This window comes from Lissotriton vulgaris, chromosome 11 (genome assembly GCF_964263255.1).
Source record: "Lissotriton vulgaris chromosome 11, aLisVul1.2, whole genome shotgun sequence".
Taxonomy (NCBI): Eukaryota; Metazoa; Chordata; class Amphibia; order Caudata; family Salamandridae; genus Lissotriton; species Lissotriton vulgaris.
Genome location: NC_141699.1, coordinates 338886697 through 338913297, shown reverse-complemented (window position 1 = coordinate 338913297; position 26601 = coordinate 338886697). Strand labels below are relative to the sequence as shown.

General features: G+C 48.0%; 1 protein-coding gene across 1 annotated transcript in view; it reads right to left on the bottom strand.

Annotated features, from left to right (window-relative positions):
- Positions 1-407: 407 nt before the first annotated feature.
- Positions 408-26601, bottom strand: part of HSPB8 (heat shock protein family B (small) member 8) — a 113962-nt gene continuing 87768 nt past the window's right edge. The window contains exon 3 of the mRNA XM_086943296.1: positions 408-1078. Within this exon, the coding sequence (XP_086799422.1) occupies positions 919-1078 (160 nt within the window). The 3' untranslated portion in view covers positions 408-918. The remainder of the gene's footprint in view (positions 1079-26601) is intronic.

Sequence of the window (26601 nt, the reverse complement as noted above, 5' to 3'; positions counted from 1 at the left end):
CGAAAGGCGCGTAATTACTTGGCCTATTAGCGTAATTTCAAGAATTTTTAATAATAGGAGCAGCACACTATCTCTGAAATTCAACAGATTACCCCCACAGTAAAAGAAATCCGTCTATTAGTGTGTCCAGCGTCAGGAAATCTGATTTATTTGTAATTGTGCCTGACTCTGGAAACAGAAGAGGGTCAGGGTCCGAGCTGCTTGGGGCCTGAGACCAGTCCAGCAGGGACACTACATGTCAGGTCGATGTAACATTACAAAGTTGTGTCTATGAGACATTCCGATGATGAGAAAGCGCCAGCGGTAATGAATAGTGTTGGCCGCACTGCAGGATAATGTTCTAGGCAGTGGGAGACTAGTCTTTTCAAACAAATGCAAACGTTACAAATTACTCATAACATACCATATAAGACCAGGGTTTTATTTATACAGTAGACCTTGAAATATGGAAGTGAAACACTACAGCATTGTGCTCATGTTTAAACCAAGATAATGTCAACATCCTGTTACAACAGCTTCGAAACAGTGAACAATGTGGAGAAAAACAAACTCCCCCAGAAATATGTTTTCGCTAAAAGCAGGTGAGCTGTTGCAGCTTAACAATAAGAAGAAAAAAAAAGATGTACAAAAAAGATGTACGCTCCTACGCTTTAAGTGGGACTGGACTGGTTTTCCAATGTAAATTGAGGATTCCAGCCAGAGGGGGCTGAAGACGTGCTAACCCCACTCCGCTGGCCCACAGCCCAGAAAGACAACAACTGTCCCATGGTGTGATCACAGCAGCTGGTATTTTGTACGTAAAAGAAGATGGACGCCATCCACCTGACGAGACATTCACATCATGAAGTGTACCAATCCGCTGAGCTGGGGCAATGGCAAGTGGAGTCCAGGACGAATAGGAAGGCTTCAAGCAGAAATCTAGGAGACAATGGTTTCTTGGCTGTCCAATGGTAGCTCAAAGCTGTAGCCGTCATTACTGTGCTGGTAGTAGGGCGGGACCAGAGGTGCCTCAATGATCAGCAACCCCTCTGGAGACAAGGAAGCAAAGACTGTCAGGGGGTCCACTTCAGACGGGAGTCTAAAAACACAAGAAAAGAAAGTAGAATAGAGGTCAGTCATTGTGATCGTGCTCCTAGACTTTTCATTCCATGCTCTTCATCCCTTCTCATTCAACAACTTTTTCAATTTCTTCATTTGGGCTACCCTGTCTCAATCACTCATTACTATTCTCCTTCCAAAGCCTTGTACAATGTCTCATATCCTCCCTCATCTTTACAGACCATTTTACTCTATAACATCAATTCTCCAAATGGATAAAAACTTCGGATTTGTATACATTTAATTGCCAGTGATCCAATGCTCCTGGCAGTCCCTGCAGGCTTGTGAGACAGAACAGAGGAAAAGCTAGAAAAGCCACTCCTCTCTGGAACTTAGTGAGGAAAGGTTGGAATGTGACAATTTAGAAAGTTATGCCTGGTGACACATGTCTATATCCAAGGAGAATGTATGATGCCCATGACGTTGTTGAAGACTGCTGACGTTAAATGATGGATGCAGATGTCAGAATATGGTAATCCCTATTCTTGAAGGCGGGTGACACCGGGACATTTTGGAAGTAAATCTATGCAAAAAGGCATGAGCACTGCTTAACCAAATTGCCAGGTGGAGAGGCAGAGACATCACACACCATTACACTGAATTACCATCACAGAATTCACCCTTTGTCCCACCCATACTCCTTTCTCTTAGTCCTATTTGCTGTTGAGGGACTAAGGCAAGGACAAAATCAGAAACTAGGGAAAGGAAACAAGTCTCTCAAGGCTCTGTTAACTTTCTCGTCCTGCTACTGCCTACATGACCTGTGAGACTAAGGATAACAAGTGCAGTGTCAATGGTACCAGAGAACAAGGTAGAGATAGCAGCTTCTTCCCCTGGCTGCCACATCTGGATATTTATGTTGGTTCCTAAGATATAAAAGTAGATGAGACTATCACATGTGTTAGACATTGCAAGTCCATTTTATTAAAAAAAGTAAAGTTCTTGGCTACAAACTGGCAGCAATTTGTATCTTCTTGAAATGTTCAATGATCTATCTATGATGTCTGAACAGGTACAGTACATGAATCGTTCATATGCAAGATGAAGGTACGGTCCTGAGGATGCTCTTCCTGGCTAATCCTTAGAGATGAGATGACCTGCAGAGGGTTATGTCTTCTAACATGGGCTCCCTTCTTCAGAGCTGGACTTCCAGCTAATGCCCGAGTGAAATGGCTGGATGGACAATTTCTGAGAGGATAAGGGCTACTTGCTTGAAAGTTTATAAGGGCGAACTTAGGGACTTGACTGATACTTTGAATCAATAGAAACCACCCAGCTAAGGTGTACAATTTCCCAACACCTCCTGAAAACTATTAGACAATTGTCTCTTGACTGTAGCACATAATTTGGGTTAGGTCAACTGTGTTGCAAGACAATAATAGCAGACCTTCTTCAGGCTCTTGGATTTAAGATAGACAAGCCTGAGAGTGTCACAAGCATTTATGGCATATAATGATTTGGCCTTGGTTTGGTGGGCTTGCATACATTTAGATTTGAGGGATTTCATTTCAGGATCATCACTTTTATTTGCATGCTTTGAGGCGTATATGTTGTTGCAGTCCAGTATGACAGATAAATGGCCTGGGGGACTGTTGTGTTGAAAATGTTTATTTAACCCTTTAGGTTGCATGGAAAGAGTATTTACTGATGTAGGAGGATGGATGATGGAGCCTTTTATATCACAAATTGTAATTTGTAAGAAGCACAGTCACCTAGGCGTATTGGTGCTGTCGGACCAAACAGAATGCTAAAATGGTGACACAATGTAATTCTAAGGTAAAACACCACGCTCTGAACTGTTTCCTAAATACCAACAAGAATGGTTGGGAGCACAGGTGCAGTGGTAGGGAATACTACAACCTAACCCCTGCAATAGGATAAGATCTAGATCCCACCTCTACCTTCTCAGTAGCTGAATGAACTTGAGTTTGTTGTTCAATGAGGATGATGGAGGGCGATGAGAATTTATCGTCTAGTGAGGTGGGAGACTAAGGGCCTGATTTAGATCTCAGCGGACGGGTTACTTCGTTACAACAATGACGAATATCCCGTCTGCCAAAATTTAAATCACATTATGTCTTATGGGATTTATATTTCGGCGGATGGGATATCTGCCACCGTTGTGACGGAGTAAGTCATCCGCCGAGATCTAAATCAGGCCCTAAGAGTAAATAACTTGGGATTTTTATATGAATTCTACATTCCCTGGGCTGTCAATAGGGCATTTTCCTCTCTTAGCTACTGTTTGATTATGGAGGGGATGCTGCAGACCACTATGGATATGCTCTTGAATGTTATAGTGCTGTCTGTGCGTTTGTTAAAATTGATCTGTTTTTCTTTTTTCTTACCTTGTTCTCTCTTTTCTACACATTGGTTGGTTGGTGTATGTTTGCTCTCCACCTTTACCCTCTCCAAAAATCTGGTCACAGTGTAGATGGGCTAGATGGCTTTGTGTCCAAGGAATGAATGGTGTGTGTGATGGGAGGAGGGTAGCGGAGGAAGGGATCCTGTAATACTGCACAGGACATGATGTGATAAAAAAACAAAAATATGAAGAAATGCTTGAGCTAATGGTTTACAATCAGGGTGGATGCCTCCAGATCGCGTTCATCATAATTTCTGTGCGATTTCAGAAAGGGTCAAACCCAGGCAGCCCAGTCCAACCAAAGAGAAAAGGGGCATTCTGGCCTAAACTTGTAGGTCACACCACTTCAATTCATTTTTTTTTTAATTTGTTTTTATTGCAGAATTAGAAACCACAGCTTACAATTGCTCAACCAATCCACTCATGGTGTCCCCCCGCATCAATCGTGAGAGCGTGTACCATACACAGCCATTCAGCCCGCATCCCGGAGGCCGGGCGGCGTAGTGTCCTAAATAACAGTAAGACATCATGGTGAGCGTCCCTATGGGACAATGGTCGAAAAAACGTTTTACGTATCTGCATTTTACCCCCCCAACTACAAATAATAACAACATCAGCCATCCTACATGTGCAGTTCAATGCTACAAAGCCGCTACCGTTCCACCCCCGTGCTCTGTGAGGCCCATCATGTCTGTCCCGTACCCCTCTGCTACCTCCCGCTGTCCACCTATGCCCCACAGGCCCATTCTCAGTCCCAGAATCGCCACCACGGTCAATCTACCTCCTGGCTCCTAACCCACCCCGAACACCCTCTAAACAACCCCCTGGTGCCCCCTCCCCGGCAACCGCTAATGGCATGTGTCATGTTCCTGAATGTAGTATGGGTCCCGCTACAGTGTCAATGATAACTCTGAACTAGTATGCCTCGCGGCGTCCTCAGGTCCCATCCACTCAGTTCTCATCCTCTACTAATGAATCATGCAAGGCCTGCACCACCAATTCCCACGCACGCGCTGTATCCAAGGCTTTTTCATTATCAAGCTTGGCAGCCTGCTTCATTCGGAGCACACTCTCACACTCGGACCACTGCAGCAAGTCATTCTTCCACCTTCTTACTGACGGCCCTCCCTTGGACTTCCAATGCCACGAAATCTCTCTTTGTGCCAGTATCAACCCCAGGTCAATGAATTTGCTCGTCACCTTAGTGTGTTTGGTGTGCGGGAACCAGAGCAACAGACATGCCGCCATATCAAATTCCACCTCCCTGTCAGTCACTTCGTTTAGAAGGTCCCCCACCTCTTCCCAATAGGCCTCCAGATTTGGGCAACCCCAGAACAGGTGATCCATGTCTGCCTCCGGTGACAAGCACCTCGGGCACCGTGCGTCCTGCACCTGGAAGTACCGTCGTATCTTTTCCGGAGTCAGATAGGCCCTATGTAACACAAAGAAGTGCACTTGCTGGAAACGCGCATTCCTCGTGCCTTTCCACGTACGCTGTAGAATATGGCTCCATGCCGTGTCCGGAATGGGCCTACCCACACTCTCCTCCCACTTCGCCTTGAGCCCCAGGAGCGGTTCCAGTCCCTCGTGCAACATCCTATTATGGAGGCAGGTCACCGCCTTAAAGGTGCTCGCTGCCATTACTACGTACTGGCATGCCATAGTCGTGTCCGGTTCGATGAGCCCTCCCCTCCAATGCTTCTGTATAGCCGCCACCACCGCCGCGTGTAATAGGAAACCCCCTTCAGGTAGCCCGAACTGTTCCTGTAGTACTCCGAAGGGCACCAAGGTCCCATCGACATACAGGTCCCCCACCACTTGAAGTCCCGCCTCTTCCCATTCCAGCAATGGGGACCAATAGCCCCCATGTGGCAGGGCTGTCAGCATGCCAATCGGTATCTCCGGCGCATACGGTCGAGTCGCCTTCGCCCTCCTGAGACTCCTCTGCCGGCATAACCTGAGCGTCCGTTCCTCCATAGTGAGGCCTTGCAACTCCAGTTTCTGCTGCATGACGATATAGGCCAGCACATGGCGCTGTATCCCCAACTCTCGATCACACTCCGGTCCCCTAAACACCCGAGCCACGTGCTGCGTAAGAACCTGTAGCTGCGCCGCCAAGTAATACAGTTCAAAATCGGGGACGGCCATCCCCCCTTCAATCTTGGGGCGTAGCAATGTGCTCAGTGCCACTCTACGGCGGCCATGTCCCCACAGGAAACCGATAACCATCGTCCTCAGGTCCCTAAAGATCCTCTGAGGAATCCAAATGGGCAGCGTCCGAAAGTAGTACAGGAGCCGGGGGAGCGCCACCATTTTCAAAAGAGCAATCCTACCCAGTACCGTCAGTGGAAGGGTTGCCCAAAAAGACATACTACCTCTCAGCGCCCGTACGCACCATCCAATATTGCCCTCTAATAGGTCCGCGGTCACGTGGTAGATGCGGACTCCCAAATAAGTGAAGCAAGATGGCTCCCAGACCACCCCCAAGTCACGTGCAGGGCAGGGCGACTCCGCTCGCAGCGGAAACACACAGGTCTTCGCCCAATTGACCTTGAGGCCCGACAACTGGCCAAACTCCGACAACAGGTCCATCGCCCCTTCTAACGCCCGCTCCGTGTCGTCCAAATACAGCAACAGATCATCCGCATACAGCGAAATGTGGTGTAGCCGCCCGCCGCTTTCTATCCCCGCGTATCTATCTCCCGACCTAGCATGGACCGCCAAGGGTTCCATCGCCAGGGCGAACAGAAGGGGGGAAAGGGAGCACCCCTGCCACGTGCCTCTACTGACCGGATAAGCAGCGGACACCAAGCCACCCAGGCGTACTTGCGCCGTCGCCGAGGAATACAGCACCTTCGTCCATCTGCGGAACCCCTCACCAATACCAAACCTCTCTAGCACTCCATCCAGAAAAACCCACTCCAAACTATCGAAAGCCTTCTCAATGTCCACCGATAGTACCGCCTGGTCCCCGTTCTCATCCACCACAGCGTCCATTATCCCAACCAGGTGACGAATATTCAACGCCGTACTCCTCGTGGGGATAAACCCCGCCTGATCCCTGTGCACCAGGTCAGTCATATGTGGAGCCAGCCTGGTGGCCAAGATCCGGCTCAGTATCTTGTAGTCCACCGTTAGCATGGATAACGGTCGATAGGACCTCACATCCGTCGCATCCCTGCCGGCTTTTAGCAGCGGCACTATCAATGCTTCCCTCATGGATCCGGGCAAACCCCCTGACTCATAAGCCTCCATGTACACCACCAGCAGTCTGGGTGCCAAACTATCTACAAACTTCTGGTAGAACTCTATCGGCAACCCATCCACACCGGGTGTTTTATTCCGCACCATATGCTTAATGGCCGCCCTTATTTCAGCTAGTTTGATCAGCCCGCCCAGATCTTTCGCGTCCTCATCGTCAAGGACCGGAAGCTGCCTCGCCTCTAGGTACTCTGCAATTTCGTGGACCCCTACTCCCAACTGACTCTGGTACAGTTCCTCATAATACACACGAAAGCACTCCAGCACCGCTGCCTGAGAATACACTGATTCCCCCAGTGCGTTGTTGATGCTAAGGACCGGGCAGCCCCTAATTTCAAGATTAGCAAGTCTGGCCAGGAGCGTGCCCACCTTATCCCGTTCAGCATGCGCTCTGATGGCGTATTGCCTATAGTCGTAGCTCCTCAACCGTTCCGTTTCGGTAGCGACCACCTCCTTCGCTTCCAGCAACCGGGCCTGCAAGTCCGGTCGGGCCGGCCTGCGCCGCTCCATGTCTCTCAGTTTCTCTTCCGCATTGGCAAGTGCATTCAACACAGACGTACGAGCATTCGAAAACCTACCCAGGCACACCCCTCTCACCACCACTTTCATCGCATCCCACTCAGTGGACCTACACGTAGCAGTACCCTCATTCTCACTGAAATAATGATCGATGCCCTGCTGGACCACTTCACTGAACACTGAGTCCTCCAACGTGTCTGGCCGAAGCCGCCATGTTGGAATCGCCGAGCGCTCCCGTTGCCACTGGACATGTACCAATAGGGGATTATGATCCGATATGGTTCTGGCTAAATATTCCGTATGAGAGATCAATGGGGCCAGGGACCCGCCACAGAGCACCGAATCAATTCTCACATGTAGTGCATGGAGGGCTGAGAAAAAGGAATAATCCCTGGCATCCCTGTGCTGTTCCCGCCATACATCCAGCAACCCCCACCTATCCTGCCAATCCTTCCTGTGCATGGCTAACTTGCGTACCGGGGAATCAACAAGGGGAGGGTGAGACCTGTCCAAGACCACATCCGTAATCGAATTAAAATCCCCTCCCAGTATCACCGGGCCCGCCAGAAAAGAGGCCAAGGACCCGGAAAGGCCATCGAAGAATCGGGCCTGATCAGCATTTGGCGCATACACACAACAGAGAACCACATCCCGACCATACAACCGTCCCTCCACCACCACAAACCTGCCCTCAGGATCCACCACTTAGTTCAGTACCTGAAACGGTATCCCCGCTCTCACCCATATCAGTACCCCCCTAGCATACGCTGAGTAAGTGGTGCCAAACACCTGACCCCGCCATCTTTTTTGCAGTGCGGCACATTCCTTTTTCGTCAAATGGGTCTCCTGCAGCATGGCAACCTGGACCCCCCTTCGCACCAAATACGCATGTACCTTGTGGCGCTTGACCATAGTTCGCAGCCCCCGGACGTTCCACATCAGGCATTTTAAGTTAGGTAACGTCCCCATACCAGCAGTGAACAATCCAAGTCAAACATTGCCAGTTCGTGTCCACACCATAGCAGTTGCCCCCCCCGAAACAAACTTTAGAAAAGAAAACGCCCCAAACCCCACTCCCCAGGACAGAGCCTACAAACCCAGTGTCAACCCCGATCCAAACTTCAAACCAAACACACATCCGTCTAACCTGTGGTCGCCACCACAGAAGGCCTTAAGGGCCCTGCGGGGTGAGTTATCGCCGGCCCCAGCGAGCGGAACCCACGCCCCGCGCTCCCCATCCCATCATGCCAACGCAGCACCCTACCCGGCAACCCACCCATCTCCAACAGGATACCACCCTAGCAAAAACCGTGTTCAAGTCCCAATGAAGCATCAACCATGAAAAATCCCATCAGATGTCTGGGGGGTGACCACCGGCCCCTTCGAACTCTCCGCCTCCAAAAGGTCCTCTCCAGTCCTGCCGCCTTCGTCGCCAGAGTCCGTCTCCGCCAGTTCACTTTCCTGCTGCGACCTCGTAATGGCCACCGTCGCTGCAAGCGCCTCTCTCTTGTCCGCAGCCATTTGGGCCTCCCATTTCTCCCGCTGGCGCCTATTGCGGGACCGGATCCGTTGTGATTGTCTGACCTGAGGTGGTTTAGGCCGATCTCGTCTACTTTTGTGAGACCTATCCGTCCCAGCCCTGTACGATTCCAGCCACTGCCATGCTTCGTCCGGGGACTGAAAGAAGTGCGTGGTCTCATCCAGGATGACCCGCAGCTTGGCCGGGAAGAGCAAGGAGTACTGGATGCCCTCCTCTCGCAGTTCCTTCTTCACCGCCAGAAACGATGCCCTATTCTTCTGGACCGCCTGGGTGTAATCCGGGAAGATCGTAACCCTGCTGTTCTCCACCTCATACGGGCCCGATGCCCGAGCCCTCTGGATGAGGAGGTCCCGGTCCTTATAATGGAGGAGCCGCACCACCATCGGTCGGGGGGGGCGGCCAAGCGCTGGCGGGCGAGCCGGCACCCTGTGGGCCCGTTCCAGGGTAAAGAAAGGAGTAAGCCCCTCTGGTGCCACCACAGTTCGAAACCAGTCCTCCATGTAGGCCACCGCATCCTCCCCCTCAATTTGTTCCGGCAGGCCTACAACCCGCACGTTGTTCCGCCTATTGCGGCTTTCGGCATCCTCCGCTCGTCGTTCCAGCGAATCCAACCGGGCCAGGATATCTGTTATCTTATGTTCCGCGGTCACCACCGACGGTTTCAGGTCCAATAGGAGTTGATCATGGTCCTTGACCTTATCCGCCAGCTTCGCATGGTCCGCTCGCAATAGCCCCAGCCCTGTGGCGACTTGTGCAATGTCCTGCTGCAACGCCTCCTTGGTCGAGGTGATAGCGTCCAGTATGGCATCCAAGCGCCGATTCAGTCGCTGCTCCTGGTCCAACATCGGCGGGGGGGCCTCGCCCACCTGGGACAGCGCAGCCAAGTCCTCCTGTCCCTGCTCCATGGTCGCCGTTCCTCCTGCAGCCGCCATCTTAGGTTACTGCGTCACAGGCAAAGAGACTCGCCTAGTCCCGGCAGTTGCCTTGTGACGGGGCAAACGTCTCAATAATGTACAGGATCAAGTGCCACCTCTGATGCCCGCAACTCCAAGGACCAAATGGGCTAGCACCGTCCGACTTGCCCCCTCCAGATCCGGAGGGAGGAGGGGAAGGAGGAGGGATAGCGGTGAGCAATCGTCCCCGATGTCCGAACAGCGCCGGTTTCCCGGTCCCCCAACCTTCAGGACCGTCGCCACAGCCCCCACAGCGTCGATCTCACAGCAGTGGGTCCCCCCACCAGTCGGCGCCAAGACTGCTCAATGTCGTCGTCCGGAGCCGTCGGTCCGCTCCGCCGCCATTTTCTTCGCACTCTCGGCGACACCTCGGCCGTCGTTCATCGAGGTCTCCCCGGGGCCAGCGGTCCCCCAGCAGCTTTCCACCGATGCCTAGTGGCTCCCCTACACTTCGTAGGGCAGGATTATCGACCACGGGTCGCTCAGGGTGCAGGAATCAGGAGAATTAGCGGGATTCCGTGCGGAGCTGCAAGCTCACGCCGCCATCCCGAACGGCGTCCAAGCCACGCCCCCCACCACTTCAATTCATGACAACACAACATACAATGACCATAATCAGAGAGGTCCAGATTGAATCTCTAGACACCACAGCAAGTAAAGAGTCCACGTCTGGACAAACCCATTCCGATTATCAAGACGAGCCAGTCAACCAGGGCTTTCTTTGAGCCTTGATCGGGTTGCCTGTGAGCGTTAGCTCCTGTCCCTGGTGTATACATGTGTTGCAGTAATGCTAATTTAGGAAGTGTGGCATCAATGCACATCTCTAGAACTATATTAAACTCCTGACATTGCACTCTCACACAGCCCAGACTCTCAACACCGCTGTATGATCATGAGTCTGTGATTTCAGAAGTTTGCCTTTAAGTCCATCCAAATCATTGGCTTTGTTTACGTGCCATACAATTATAAGGCACTGGACAAAGAGTGTATCTTGGTCACAGGAATGCACTGATAATGTCCGAGAACATGACCAACTGAAATGCATGCTCCTTTGTTGAAACCACCAAGTCTAGTTTCAATGATCTCCACCAGAGAGAGCGGATGGGATCAAGTTGCTGGATGGAAAGACCCTCTGATGTTCTTAAAAGAGCGGGGAAACCTCAAGGGATCGCGATTGGAGATCTGAACCTGATATTTTCCATTAGGCACAGTGGGCTTGGGAGTAAGAGTCATTGGAAGATATTCTGGGGGAACTGTTCTGCATGGTGGCTTTTTGTACCTGTCCTAGGAATTACACATCAGGCACAGTGGTGGCGTTCACAGTTACTATAGCCTTGCTAGGCATTAAGTGTCTGAGCTTGTGCACAAAGCTATCAAGAACAGGCTGTAGCTGCCATTATTACATGAGTGCAGTGGCAAGAAGACCCAAACAATGAAGGGCCAACTGCTTCCTAATTGTGGCTATTTTACTGGAGTAACGCATTGTTAATAACGCACTACCAGGGCGATAAATTCCAGAGATAGCCTGCGATAATAAAATTATCACTAAGCACGGCCAGCGATGATTATCGCTGGCCGTTGTTAATATGCCCCTACTTTTCTTAAGCACTCAGTAGCAATGCAACTAGTTATCAATAGTGAAGGAGGCACAGTGGCGTGGGGATACAGGGGCTCACGAGCCCAGTATATCTCAGTTAATAGCTGTTTTCCACTACCAAACCCAGAGTAGCTGGCCCAAGTACCTAGCTGTGATTTGGTCCCAACACGGACATGCTACACCACTGAATGCAGAAGAGGACTCGAAGGAATACTCAAGGACGTGATGAAGGTAAGACACTCAGAACTTATATAACAATACTCAATAAGGATACCGCTTCTGATAGTGCTTTACTTTGTCAAAAGAAAACTACTTTACTACACCATGATCTGAATACTACAGCTTAAAGGAGGGTGAATAATGGAAACCATAGCTCTCATGCTTTTTTCTGGAAGAAGATAGAACCCCAAGTCCTAATAGAATGCTCATGCACCAACACGAAGTCTATGCACAATGTTCTATCGGTGGTTCAGTCCCACTTGCAGTACCAATGTGCTGCCTGTATGAGGCAACTGTCACCAATGACTTTGATGGGGATGTTTTACAGAATCTTAGCACCGCATTGGATGCAATGGATGTCCCCCATAGCCAACCAACGAGTTTAGCTGATATGCTTCAAATCTCCAAACCTCTTGGGGCCATATGTAGGTAAATGGCATTTACCGAATCGTAAATACCGAATTTTACCGATTCGGTATTTACAATTCGGTAAATGCCATGTAGGTAATAATTCTTTAAATTTTACAGATTCTGTAATATTCGGTAATTACCGATTCGGTAATTGCCATTGATTCCTATGGGCCTTGAGGCCCATAGGAATCAATGGCAATTACCGAATCGGTAAATACCGATTCGGTAATTTTACCGATTTGTCAAGGGGGACAGGGTGTCACTTTGACACCCTGTTGCACCCCTGATTTTGGCTTGTGTGCAATGTGACACACATACATGCCCTTAGGGCATGTATGTGTGCCACATGGCACAGGTGTACATGCACAGATGTGCATGCACACAGAAATTCGTTATTTACCATGCCATTGTATTTCATGGTAAATAACGAATTTCTAAGGGCATGTGGCAGTGTTTCCAGTGCCACCTACATCCCAAATTTCCGATTCTGTACATTTACTGAATCGGTCATTTACCGATTCGGTAAATATACAGAATCGGTAATTTTCAGGCCCCCTACATCTGGAATTACAAATACCGGTCGGTAACGGCGAAATCGGCCGTTACCGACCGGTATTTTGCCACCTACATATGGCCCTTGGAGTCTTGAAGCATGTCAGCTGTGTAACTTATCTTCCGTAGAGTCCCACCCGATGGAACAATGGAGTGCCCAATCAATTTGTGGCAGAACACAGTAATTGAAGTAGAGTACCTTGTGAAAGCACTGTCCAGTGCTTTAGAACAGGGATACAGTCCATGGGAGTCCATGAAGGGGGCAGTGAAGCATCTGCTATATGAACTAAAGCGGTGGTGCCCCTAGGCAGATTGAATGGTTCCTAATGGCCCATCTCAACTTTGATCATTGACCTTCAGGTCTCAGGGTAGAAGCAAAAGCTAATAAACAACACTGCAAGAAAGAAGGTACTGTGCCACAGCTGTGGGATGGGCAGCAAATAGTGACAATCAAATCTAGCATGATTAGAAAAAGAGGTTATTTTTTTTAATGAGAAGAAAAAAGTGAGGGGCGAATGAAATGTGTGTACAAGTAGGAAAATCAAAAATGCAAAGGAGAAGATTAAAATGGAAGTAAGAAAGAAAGCAGGATGAACTCAAGGTTGGAAGCTACAAAAGAATAGAAAGAATGGAAGAAAGATTGAAATGAGAAAAGAGAAGGAAAGAAAGGAAGGAAAGGAAGGAAGGAAGGAAGGAAGGAAAGGAAGGAAGGAAGGAAGGAAGGAAGGAAAGGAAGGAAAGGAAGGAAGGAAGGAAGGAAGGAAGGAAGGAAGGAAGGAAGGAAGGAAGGAAGGAAGGAAGGAAGGAAGGAAGGAAGGAAGGAAGGAAGGAAGGAAGGAAGGAAGGAAGGAAGGAAGGAAGGAAGGAAGCTTTTCTCAGGGGAGCAATTTCAGTAAACCTACCTAGAAAGTATCAGAAACGCATGCTTTTCACACTCATGTGGATTGACATGATTGAAAGTAGGGAGCATTTTAGTTTTCTGGCTGCTCCCTTGAGCCGAGATTACTCAGGTGGGGAACTGCAGATGAAAACTGGTACACTGCACTGGGCAGATTTTAGTTTGCAGAACTATATCTATGATGCCACCAGTCACGCTGAAGTGTTATGGCATTGGGTGCCCACAGGCCTTAATCACCATTAATGCCACTGTAGCAGCTTCAACAAACACTGAGGTGGAGAGAGGAAATTGGGATTTAAATCAGTATAGCTTCACAAACATACAACTGTAGTACACCTCCTTTCTTGGTCAATGGGAATTTCTGGAACGAAGTATTGGTCAAGGTGACCAGTACCGATCTTGAGAGCTGGTCAATCATTTCTATCGGAAAGTTCAAAATACTGTGGACTTTCCTCGTCAAATGTGACATGATCAACTAATGCCAGGGCCCTGGACAAAAGGAGCATCTCCTGGGCTAAGGCTATCTGGACCAGAGATATGTTTACTCAACTCTTGTGACTGAAAGGGCCATGACTCGTGAGACAAATATTGCAAAGTATTGGTTTAGGTGGATTGTGAAGCGAGAAACACCTAGTAAGCCCTGCATTAAGAAATCAGAGCAGGAGGCAAAAAAGAAAACAAACTACCTGAATCCTCCAACTGAAGAAGAATAACAGAGCTGTGATGGACAGATTGAAGCCTAGTCTGTGAAAGTAGGGAGTGAAATCAGGGAAGAAGGTAAAGGAAGGAGGAAAACAGAAATAAAGGAGAAAAGAGAAAATAGAAAAAATACAAGGAAAACAAATGCAGAAAAGGAAAAATTGTAAGAAAAAAAATTAAAGTAAGAAACACAGAGTTAAATATATAAAGAGAATAACGAGAAAACTGTAATGGATGGCAAAGGAAAAATAAAAAATCTATACTACTATAATAAAGGAAGAACTTTCAGCCTTTGAGGCGAGTAAACTTGGGAACCACAGCACCAATCCACACACCCGATACACCGTTGGAATCGTCAGGGTGTGCAGATGGTTATAGGCTATGTAAATTAAAAAAAACGTTATTTAAAAAATTTACAGTAAAAAAAATAGTAGTCCCTCCGAAGTAGCGCGGCCGCGACGCGTGTGCTCACGTCAGGAGCGCGGGGAGGAGCGGCGTCCAGGAGCGCGACAAGGAGCGGCGGACATGGCGCAGGGGAGGAGCTGTAACGTGAGGAGCAGCGGACAGGCTGGAGGAGCGGCAGCTGAGGTAAGGGAGCGGCGGACATGGCGCGGAGGAGGAGCGGTGACGTGAGGAGCAGCGGACAGGCCAGCGGCGGTGCGAGCAGCGGACAGGCGGGAGGAGCGGCAGCTGAGGTAAGGGGACCCATGTCGGGGCAGGCGTGGGACCGGCTGGGCGGGGGGCCGGGCTGCAGGAGAAAAGAGAATGATCCTGTGTTTTTATGGTGAAACAGCAATCATTAACACACCTCTAGGCCAAAAAGATTTGCTATGATTTAAGCTTTCCCAGCCAATGTACACTGTAGAACGGATTGGTCAGCTGTACACCTCTGCAAAGAAGAACAGACATATTTAAAGCAGTATATCAGCAGCAGACAGGCGGGAGGAGCGACGGCTGAGGTAAGGGGACCCATGTAGGGGTAGGTGGGGGTCGGGGCGGGCGGGGGTCGGAGCAGGCGGAGGACGATCCGGGCGGGGCAGGGGACGGGGAAGCCTGTTGCTCCCAGACAAGGTCGGGACGGGCTTCTAGTTATGAAATAAAGAAGCAATGGGTTAGGAGGGGGTAGAGAGAAAACAAAGGTAGAAAAATGTGTGGAAAGTTCTTAATTTACATGCGACAGTAAAAGTGAAACATGGTACAGGAGAAAGGAATACATGGTTTATGAACAGGGAATAAAGAAAGACACATTGTGTGGGAGAGCAGGCAAATTGAGAGAAATGTGCCGATGAGCGGTTGAAATGACACAGAATAACAGTATGAGGTGTCTCACTGAAGCCAAGCCTCGTACGTCATCGCTTATAAAAGCAAACAACCAGAGAAGAAGACGCAGTTAGCAGCCTATATTTTACAATAGTGTTTATTTTATGGGAAGAGCTGTACACACCCATCAACAATCTGACATTTATTTTGGCAGAAGGAACAGTCTCCTCTTGACCAAATAATCTTGAGTCAAGAACACAGGCTTTCTGTGCTCGATTATAGTCTGAGGCAGTAGTCAGAGGCTAAAGCTAACTAAAAGGACCTCATTGAGGGACAGATTTACTATTCCTGACGCATCTCTGTTAATTAGCAGGGAAGCGCAAGAAGAGTTGCGATGCATCCACCCACCCGTGCGCCACCATTGATGCGCTGCATTTACAATGCGGCGCACCGTGACGCACGGACGGGCAGATGCGTGTCACATCCCCCGTCGGAAAGGCTGCTCATTGCTGGAGTTGCATCGCAAGGGCGACGCAGCTCCAGCAAGGCTCGGGGTGCCCTATCTCTAACATGCTGCATCAGTCCTTAAGCCTGCTTCAAGCAGGCGCAGGGTTTTGATGCAGCATGGCCTTAAAAGTGATTGAGTGAAATCTTGTAGATTTCACTCAGCCACTTTTAGGAGGCATTCCTGCGCCGGAACGCCCTACCCTGCACCGGAATGCCAACATGTGCCGCAGGGCTTTACAACGTGACACAACTCCCAGATGCGTCACGTTGTAAATACCCCAGAGCATGGCGCTGGCTTTGCGCCGCTGCAGCGTCACAAAAGTGACGCGACTGCGGTGTAAAGGAGGCGCAAGAGGCTTGTGAATCTGCCACTGAGTACTTCAGAATGCTCAGGAGATGCGCCCTCTTCTTTCCACCAATCACGCTGTCTCCTTCCCACCAATCACATTGACAACTGTGGGAGGCTATGCGTCTGACCTCTTTCTACAGAGCTATCAAGCCTCACTGCTCCATCATGGGCAGGTCATGCAGTTAAGGAAAGTTCTTTGAATTCTGGGACTTGTAGTCTTGGTTTTAGGGGCGTAGCTAAAGTTGGCGCAGCTGGTGGAATGTGCAGGGGTCCAGGCTGCCCTGCATCAGCTGAGGCTATTTTAGAGGCTGCATGTTCTAAAACAAAAATGTAAGACACAGTCCATGCCAGGGGCTTGACTGAACTTCCTTTTATAGGAAGGGTATGGAGGGATGAGAGGATAAAGAAACAATAAAGAAGAGAGAGGAAAGGGGTGATAAAAAAGGCGATAGTGAGATAAGGGGAGGAGGGCAGGAACAGTTGACAGAATGAGAGAAGGAAATAGAGGAGAGCGGGCTGGAGATAGGCAGGTGAGAAGGAAAGACGAGTAGAATGAGGAACTTGGAGGCCCGTAAATGACATCAGTGTAAAGGTAAAGTGACACCAGGGCCCAGATGTGTGATGGACCTCATAGCAGTATTTAACTACTGTTGGGTGCTTAGTTTCACTGCTTGCACTAGGGTACATGATTCCCCCACCCCCGCCAACCTACACCCCTACCCTCTGGGTGCTGTCTGAAGCCCGCCTTGTGTATTGGTCAGTGACAGCTAGCATGTAAGGAGGGTGGTGAGGGGGGGGAATAATACAAAATATTTTTTTTTAAATATCATTCCAGTTACCTTCCTGGTACCACGTTCTCCTCGCTTGGGTCTTCTCTCCAGGCACGCTCCGGGAAACTGCAGTAACCAATCTTGGCGCTTCTCTCATGCTGCATGAGAGCAGTGCCAGGAATGGAGGGAGCGGCATCTCTATCCACTCCCGAGGAGACTGGAGCCCTCTCTGTCTAGACAGCTGTGTTAGTGAGCATGTGCATGTCCGGCTGGCCATCGTAAGATGTTCGGCCAAAAAGACATGTGCACTTTAAACTTAACCCCTTGCGGGTGAATTAAAGAGTGGGTGGGGTTTGCACACGCCCACCGTGACGTCGGCCGGCCGGGGGCCGTCCAAAGCACGCAAGGGGTTAAAGTACCCTGCCTATCACTTCTTTCTGCTGCTGCCTGATTGGCAGCAACAGAAAGACCTCCCACCCACCCCCCAAGCTTCCCCCCGCCCGAACACTTGGCTCGGGACAGGGTTTTGAAAAATAAAATGGTAATTAATTAACTTTATTACCATTTTAGTTTTCCATCTCAGGGGGGCAATTTTTTAGTGGGGGGATGCACCTCCACCTTAAGCTGGATCCGCCACTGGTGTTGTTTATACATTTTCTGTGCTGCATTCTGTCAGCTTTCACACAGTGCACACCAGGGGCTTGGCTGTGTTGCTTTCTATGGGGGGAGGGGTTACAGAAGGAGGGGAGGAAAAGGGAACAATAAAGAAAAGAGAGGAAAAGTATGAAAGGAAAGTAGAGGGTGAGACAAGGGGAGGAGGGCAGGAGACGGGGACAGAATGGGAGAAGGAGATGAGGTTAAGTGAGAAAGGCGATAAGGATGAGCAAAGTGGGCAAGGGAAAGGGAAAGGGAAGAGAAGGAACCAGACGTGAGGAGCGAAGAGAAGATGGGGGTGAGTGAGAGATAGAAGTAGAAGAGAGACAGGAAGGGGTGAGAGAGGAGAACATTAAATTGCTGAAAAAGAGCAGTGTGGAGAATAGGGAGGCGAGAATGAAAGACGAATAAAATGAGGAACTTGGAGACCTGTAAATTACTTCAGTGTAGCAGGTGCAGTGACACCGTAGTCCAGGGATCTGATATTTTAATACCGGCTGACAGTCTGGGTTAATTAATTGCCTGCACTAGGAGTCCCAGGTAAGGCCCCACCCTTGGTTTCATAGTGGGTTAAAACGGGGCTTTAAAGCCCATCCAGCAACAAAAAAAAGTGTCTGGCTGAGTTACTGGTTAATTTGAGTTTTCTGTTCATTTTCACTCAGTAGCCAGTAAACCACGAGTGAGGGAGACGGGCGGCGAGCCAGCCTAGGCCCCCCTGCCTCTCTGCTGGCATGCAGCCCGGCTGCCGCACTCGCAGCCTCCTTTTGGAAATAAACTCCCCTCCTCGCCGCTCTCTGTTTAAAATACCCTGGCATGGGTGTGAGCTTGGAGGCGCTCAGATCAAAGGCCGCCCCCCGGCCCAGGAAGACAGACGTAAGGACGGAGATGCTATGGAGGAAGACACATGGCGGAGACGGAGGCTGGACCAGGAGAGACCGATCCATGCCCATACATGGCCGCGTGAGCAGGGCAGGTTTTGGCGCCAGCTCTCTCAGCCTGCGGCAACTTGTGGTAAAAGTCTTTTTGGAGACTCTGGGTCCTACGTCACAGACACCGAGGCGTTCCGCTGCGTCTGCAATCCTCGCGAGGACGACAAGATCTGCTAAAGAGGCAGTTTCCACAGTAACCTCTTAAGGAGAGGAGGGTTAACGACTGTCACTGTTCATTCACCAGGATGCTCGTCTCTGCTGAAGGAGGAGGGAGGGGTGACGTCAATGAGGTAGAGTTTGCTCAGCCGGCTGCCAAATAGGCCTTATGTTATGACCTTCAGTCGGGCCTAGCCTCTTATCGAACAACAATTTGAATGCTAAGACTTTTAGCGTCATCTTTCTCCTTTGCTTGGACCTACAATTTCCAAATTCAAAGTTCGGTTTCCTAAAAAAGCCAGATCTGGCCATAAATGACACTCGTGCCTCGGGTCCACATGGCACCTCTGACACAAGGAAAACAAGCACACTTATATAAACCTTCGACAAGTAGAGCACCCCCCCTCCCTCAAGCGCCTTGAGACCCTATGGGTGAGTAGTGCGCTATACAAATCTCCGAACTTGAACTTGAAGAGACACAGGCACAAAACGCGAGCAGCATCACTGCCAATAACGCAGTTACCATTCATACGTCTTCGCTGACTGCAACAGACACACCAAAGTATCACAGACTGCAACACTAACTAAAAAAACACACACAGCATTCCCTATCATTAACACGCACGCACAGTAACATACATACTAGCGCACATAGATTGCTGCGAAGACACAGACTCACACATAGACAGAAACAAGCCAAATGCTTTACTGTCAGTGCTAGGAACCCAGGCACAATTTAAATACCCACATCACTGACTAGCACAGACATCCATCAACACACACGCGGCATTATTGGCAATAACAGTAACACACTCAGGACGCTGCTGCACCTAAAGCCACAAAGAAACACAAAGACCCCACAATACACCTCCTCATATACATCACTGCTAATCGCACAATTACATATACCTAGGAAAATACAGTTGGTTAAACACTGTTCACCCCTTCGAAAAACAGCCTAATAAGGCTTTTCTTTTTTTCTTTTTCTTTTTTCTTTTCTTTTTTTTATTTTTTTTATTTCAAAATATTCTTTATTGAGAGTAAAAAAAAATTTCGTATACAAAACAAAGGCATACTTGTAGACCAAATACTGGCTACTCCATAGGCTGCATTGGATAATAAGGCTTTTCAATGTGAAAATAGTCTTCCCCTTGGGTTTATCCCAGGGGTAAGGAACGCCAAACCCTTGGCTACTATGATTATCTGTGAGATTCCCTGTAACCAAATTCCCGTCTACACGCTTTAACACAGTGTATCGATAATCCACCTTTGAAGTGATATTGGCTTCTACTTATGCTTTTTTGCAAGAAATAAGTCAAGCCACCTGCCTGTGTATCTTCTATTAAACCGATCAGGCTTGTAACATTCATCAATGGTTTGTCAAACTCCGTGCTTCGATGTTGCGCATAAACTTTCCCCCAATGCAAATGATCCACATTACCTGCAGTGTGATTAAACAAATTCACGAACCCTCATCGAAAGCTGGTTGGAAGTGCAGAAAAGTAATTTGGAAAAAGATGCAAGGAGTTTTCTGCATATGTGGCCTAACAGCCAGAACTGCCAACTTTGGAACTGGGGAACCAGGTTTGAGTCACGGCTTTGGCTCAACATCCTGTGATTCTCACTCCACAAATCCGTCCCGCGCCCCCCCCATTCATTGATTTAAAATCAGGAAGGCGTGCAGAATAGTTTTTTCTGCAAATAATGCCACATTTCGCAGTTAATTTGTGGCAATGCCATGCCTGCCGTTTGCATCAACACACTAAATGGTTGCTGATCGAGGGTTATTTGCAAGACAAAGTGCTATGTTGTTTTACAAAGCACCGCTAAGTGAGGGTCGTAATGTATGTCGCTTACCTTATACAGAGTTAAAGATATAACGGGGGATATCATCATAATTAATTTCAGAGATGATAGAGCAGTTAGATACATCTTAAACTGTAACCCCCAAGATGATAGTAATGTAATTACACCACGTGAACTGCCCTATTTTTACCCCAGAGCTCCATCGGTCCCTGTAACTAACCTTAGACCATTACATCAACATCAGGACGATCACATTAGGCCCTTATTCCAACAACAGAATGATCGCTCTGGAGAATCATTTCATTCGTCTCATTATCAGGATGTCTGTCTTAGGCCCCCATTTCAACAGCAGCTAGATCACTCAAGGTACTCATCCCAATTTCAGGTTAATTATACTAGGCCGATATTTCAACACCAGTATAGGCATTCTAGACCCCCATATCAAAATCAGGATGATAGGATACTGTACTCTCAAATAAGCCAGCCCTGGGAATATCCTAGAAAGAGACATCTATGACACCCATTCCGGCTACAAAGAGGAAATCCGGGATATGCTCCTGTATTGATAGGACCGAACCGGTTTATACCTCTCTCTGGCCTAAATTACTGTGACTGACTGGGTGGTGGAAAAGATAAAGTCACACTGATACTCATAGATGCTCAGCAAGGGAGGAAGTTTTCTGCAACACAAAATCAACCCGACAATGTAACCAAGCGAGATAGAATAACAGGGATAATGATTGATCTATTAGACTCTAACACACAGGAAACTGTACTCGCTAAAGATGCTTCACATGACATCTCACCTGCGGCAGTAATCAATAATAGGGACTGTAGGGGCTTAGAGTTATTGTCAACGGGGAATAAAGAGTCAAATTACGAGCAAGAACATGCTGGATTAGATCTCATACCAGATTTACAGGGGGTGACCACTAACAAGGAGAAATCGTTGGTAAAGCAGAAAGCACACAGGGAGCGGGGTGGCTTGGTGAGGATTGCCTCCTGGAATGTATGTGGACTAGAGAGCAAAGTGCCCAACACTATCTGGGGAGACTTCATCGAAAATATTGACATCTTATGTGTTCAAGAAATATGGCTTATTAATGAGAAACATCTTTTAGGTTTTAAAACTTTTCACATCCCTGCGGTTCGTTCCCTGTTCGGGAGACATAAAGGAGGAATTTGTATTTATATCTCCAACCTACTAAAAATTGTTAAAGTTACGAGAAATTGTTACACACACTACTATCAGATGGTCTCAGTCACCCTAACAATCGGGTTGAGCTACTAATAGTCAATTTCTATAACAATATAAAAAATAAGGAATTTGCAGGGGTTTTAAGTAGCTTGCTAGGGGAATTAAATGCCCAGTATTTGTTGAGGGGGGAAACAAAATGCTGGTTTGGGTAGGGGATTTTACCTTGAATATCTATGACCAAAAAAGCTGTGGATTTCGGGAATATGGAAGGGTGAATATGTGAGCAGGTCCCACTTTATGCACTCCGATAAAGGAGAGAAACGAAATAATATCATGGCAAATTTTGACCTTGGCTTTGCAAATTTAATGTGTACACCCAAGGTAGAATTCAGTGCTTCGTTTCTAGCAAGAGGATGTCACTCCATTATTGATTTTATAATTGTGCCACATAGTTTCACACATTGTGTAAAAAACTTTGAGATACCAACTATTGGAATACGTGACCACCTTATTTATTTTTTTATTTATTTTTTGCGCTTATAATGCGCGCAGATACCCACAAAGGGTTTCCCGGCGCAAAGATAGGAAAGCTGAGAACACAGAAAGCGCAGAAAAACAACCCATTTAAAGACCGCAATTATTTATCAAAGAGCCAGGTTTTTACGCCTTTCTTAAAGCTGGCGAGATTTACCTCCTTCCGCAGGGCTAAGGGCAGAGAGTTCCAAAGAACTGGTCCCAGATGGGAAAAAGACTTTCCCCCCATACGGGCCAGTTTAAATCTAGGAACCACAAAGTTTGCTCCATTTGAAGAGCGGAGGTTTCGTTCAGGAACGTAGGGCCTAACCAGATTCTGCAGGTACTTTGGTGCGGTCCCTGCCTTGATCTTAAACATATAGGTCAATGCTTTGAACCGGACCCGGTTCTCAACTCTAAGCCAGTGCAGGTCCTTTAGGTGCTTCGAGATCCTAGCTGACCTAGGGATCTTACATAGCAGCCTGGCAGCGGAATTCTGGACCAGTTGGAGCCGCCTAATCACAGCTAAGTTGGAGCCCAGATATAAGATGTTACCGTAGTCAAGCCTAGATGTAATCAGTGCATTGACTACGGTCTTCTGGGTATCCATAGGCAGCATCCAGATGATCTTCCGCAACCATTTAAGGATGGTGAAGCACGTACCAGCTACTTTGTTTACCTGCTGTTTCATCGATAAAGAGTCGTCGATGCATACCCCTAAGTTCCTGACTTGAGTGGCCGGGCTGGGAAAAGCACCCAGGGAAGGCGGCCAGTGGGTATCCTGCCATAGATCTCTCTTTTTACCTAGGAGAAGAATCTCCGTCTTCTCCCCATTTAGCTTCAGCTGATTAGTTGACATCCAGCTGAAGACTTCCTGAAGGCCTATTTTCAACGCAGAGGGGGATGAAGGCTTTGAGTTGGTGAGAGAAAAAATAATCTGCGAATCATCCGCATATGTCATAAGTTCTAGGCCTGCTCGCTCTGCTAAATCGGCGAGAGGGCGGAGACACAGATTAAAAAATAACGGGCTCAGAATTGAGCCCTGAGGCATGCCATGAGGAGAAAGAAAGGTGTCTGACTGAGCTTGCGAGGACGAGATCTGAAACGTCCGGTTGCTCAAGTAGGACGCGATCCAGTCAAGCGCTTTCCCTCCGACACCATCATCACTCAGCCTAGCAAGTAGTCTGTTGTGTGAGATGGTGTCGAAGGCCGCACTTAGATCAAGTAAGACAAGAGCAACCGTTTGCCCCTCATCCAAAAGTCCCCTGATCTTCTCGGTGACTCCCAAGAGGGCGGACTCGGTGGAATGGCCCGCCCTAAAACCTGACTGAGAAAAATGGAGTAGGTTGTTGTTCTCCGTATATATTGAGAGTACACCGTGAATGTGCTTCTCTAAGATCTTAGAGAACGCAGGTAACAGGGAAATTGGGCGGTAATTGGCCAGCACCTCAGGATCAGCCGCCGGCTTTTTCAATAGAGGGCTGACCATGGCGTGCTTCCAAGCCGCTGGGACAGTTGCCAGATGAATGGAGGCATTTAATGTCTCAGCAATAGTCCCCAGGGCTGAGTCATCCAGTTGCCTCAGGATGTTAATGGGGAGAGGATCACAGGGAGAACCTGATTTAATGGACGCAGCTAAGGATTTCAGAATGTCCATGGAGATAGGTGGCCAAGAGTCAAGCCGTTGTCCTGTTGGATTTACCAAAGATGGGGACGGGACTTCCCCGTCATCCCTCACCAGAGGATTAATATTGGCAATAATATTATCTATCTTTTCCACAAAATACGTGGCAAGATTTTGACATTTTTGAGGGGTCAGGGGAGGTGCGGCCGCCATAGAATTTGCTCCGGCCAGTTCCTTAACTGTGTTAAAAAGAGTCCGTGCTTTGTTTGCGGCTGTGTTAATAGTCTCAGTTATATAGTATGCTTTGGCTCTAGTACAGGCCCTGTGGTAGAGGTTTCTGGCACTACGATATATTTCCTTTTTTAAAGGATCGTAATGTTTGCGCCATTTCCGCTCTAATGCCTTACACTTGGTTTTTTCTAGCTTTAATTCATCGTTGTACCAAGGGGCAGGAGGGCGATGAACATTACCTCTGCACTTAGTAACGGGCAAACAACCTTCCTCTCAGTATGACCATAACCACAGAAGAGCTAATTAGTACCACTACTATTGAGTCACTTACTTGGACTCAAAACATTGCCATAGCTCGCTACAATGGGATAACACTTAAATGGAGTACTGTAGACTCTGTCAAAAAATTTAAAGAAATAATAACCTTGGCCCTTACAGATATATTGGTATGTCTGGATGCGAATTCTCGAGAAGAACGTACACTGGCGGCCTTTGGTAAAATTACAAGGATCATCCAAGATAATCTAACCAGGGTGCAGAGAGACAAGTCAATAAAGGGGTGGGCTGGTTTGACTCTGGGTGTACCAAGGCGTATACCGCTCTTAAGGACGCCTTGAGCCGAAAACCAAGGGATCACGAGGCAATAAGACATTGCAGGAAGGTATACACGCAGGCAAGGTGTCAGCGGAAAAAAGAAATCAAGGACCTAGCGTGGCAGAACCTGTTGACTGACTCACAGGGTAGAGATGCCAGGGCCTTTTGGGAGGCAGTCAACGCACCATTCTTTAGCAAAAAGGAGGTAGAAAGGCTGGAAATCGCCATAGATGAAAAAACCTGGATTGACTTCTTCTCAAAGGTTTATGAAAATAAACAGGGGACCTCCACAATAGATGAAAAACTTATTGGAGGGGGCAACTGTTATCCTATTACTATGGGGATCACCCTACAGGAAGTACAGATGGCCATACAAGCTAGTAAAAATAATAAAGCCCCAGGACCGGATGGGATCCCTAATGACATTTTAAAATTAAATATAGATCTATGGGCCCCACTCTGTACCCGGGTTCTTCAAGCTTGTTGTGCCATAGGTTTTATTGGTTATTATACCGATATACAAAAAGGGGGACAGGGAGTCCCCGTCAAATTATAGACCGATCTCTATACTAGATTCCCTTATGAAAATGGCGGGGAGGGTGGTCCTAAATAAATTACAACTATGGGCGGAGGAACACAGTATTTTGAGCCCTGTACAGTATGGCTTTCGTGAAGGGATGGGTACAGTAGAGCAGGTTCTAAACTTCGTTTTGTTACAAGCCAAATACACTCGGGCTAAAGAAGGTCAACTATATGCCATCTTTGTTGACCTATCCGCAGCTTTTGACTGCGTGATGCATTCCAAGATGTGGCAAACTCTTGAGGAAATGGAAGTTGAGCCTGCCATTGTATTCTTCCTAAGGCAGCTGTATTCGGGGGCAACAGCCAAGGTTAGATATGGGCTGAGGGGAGAGTGCACTGGGTCTTTCAGTATAGAAAAAGGGGTAAGACAAGGGTGCGTATTGGCCCCCTTTCTCTTTACCCATTATACGAACAAACTTGAGGAAGAACTGGGTGCTTGCAAAATAGACTCCCCAAGGTATGGGAGTAACCCAATCGTATCACTCCTGTACGCAGACAATGCAGTACTGATTGCGAGAACTAAGGTGGGAGCGCAGAAAGCCCTAACAAAATATCTTGAATTCATGAAAGAAAGGGGCCTTATGATAAATGCTAAAAAATCATACGTGATGCGGTGTGGGAAGGGACGTGCAAGTTGTAAAAACCTTAAGGCGCCGGGACTTGTAATTGAGCACACTAAAACTTTCCCATACCTAGGGGTCATAATTGAGGGCTCTGGCTCCTGGGGGCCCGAGATCAAGAATAGGACCCTGTCTTTTAAGCGCACTATTGAAGCACTAAAAAATGTTGCTGCCAAGTTGGGCAAAAGACCCCCTGGAATCATGGTAAAGATTTATATATCTAAATGCAGAAGTGTTGCATTGTATGGGGCAGGGATCTGGGGGTATCAGGATACATCGGCGATCCAAGTTGAAGAAAATAACTTCCTTAGATACCTTTTAGCTCTCCCGAAAGGTACCTCAGTCTTTAATTGTCATCAGGAAATGGGGTTGGACTACATATCCGATTTGATTAAATTAAAACCGGTTCTACTCTGGCGCAGAGTATGGGTCTCAGAGTCCTTTGTCCTAAACCAGGATATAATAAAGGATGTCATGGCCCTTGAAAACGCTAAGCGCATAGCCTGGCTTGAGTATATCAGGAAAACATTTATAGACATACAACTGCCTGAGTATTTTAGCAATCCAGTCTCAATCATCAACATCTTGAAGTCTGAATTGAAGAGGCTATGTATGGCTCATTTTGAACTCTTAAGGTGTGTAGGAGAGATGACAAAGAAAACAGTTAGTGTGCATCAACTATCGCTGACTACCTAC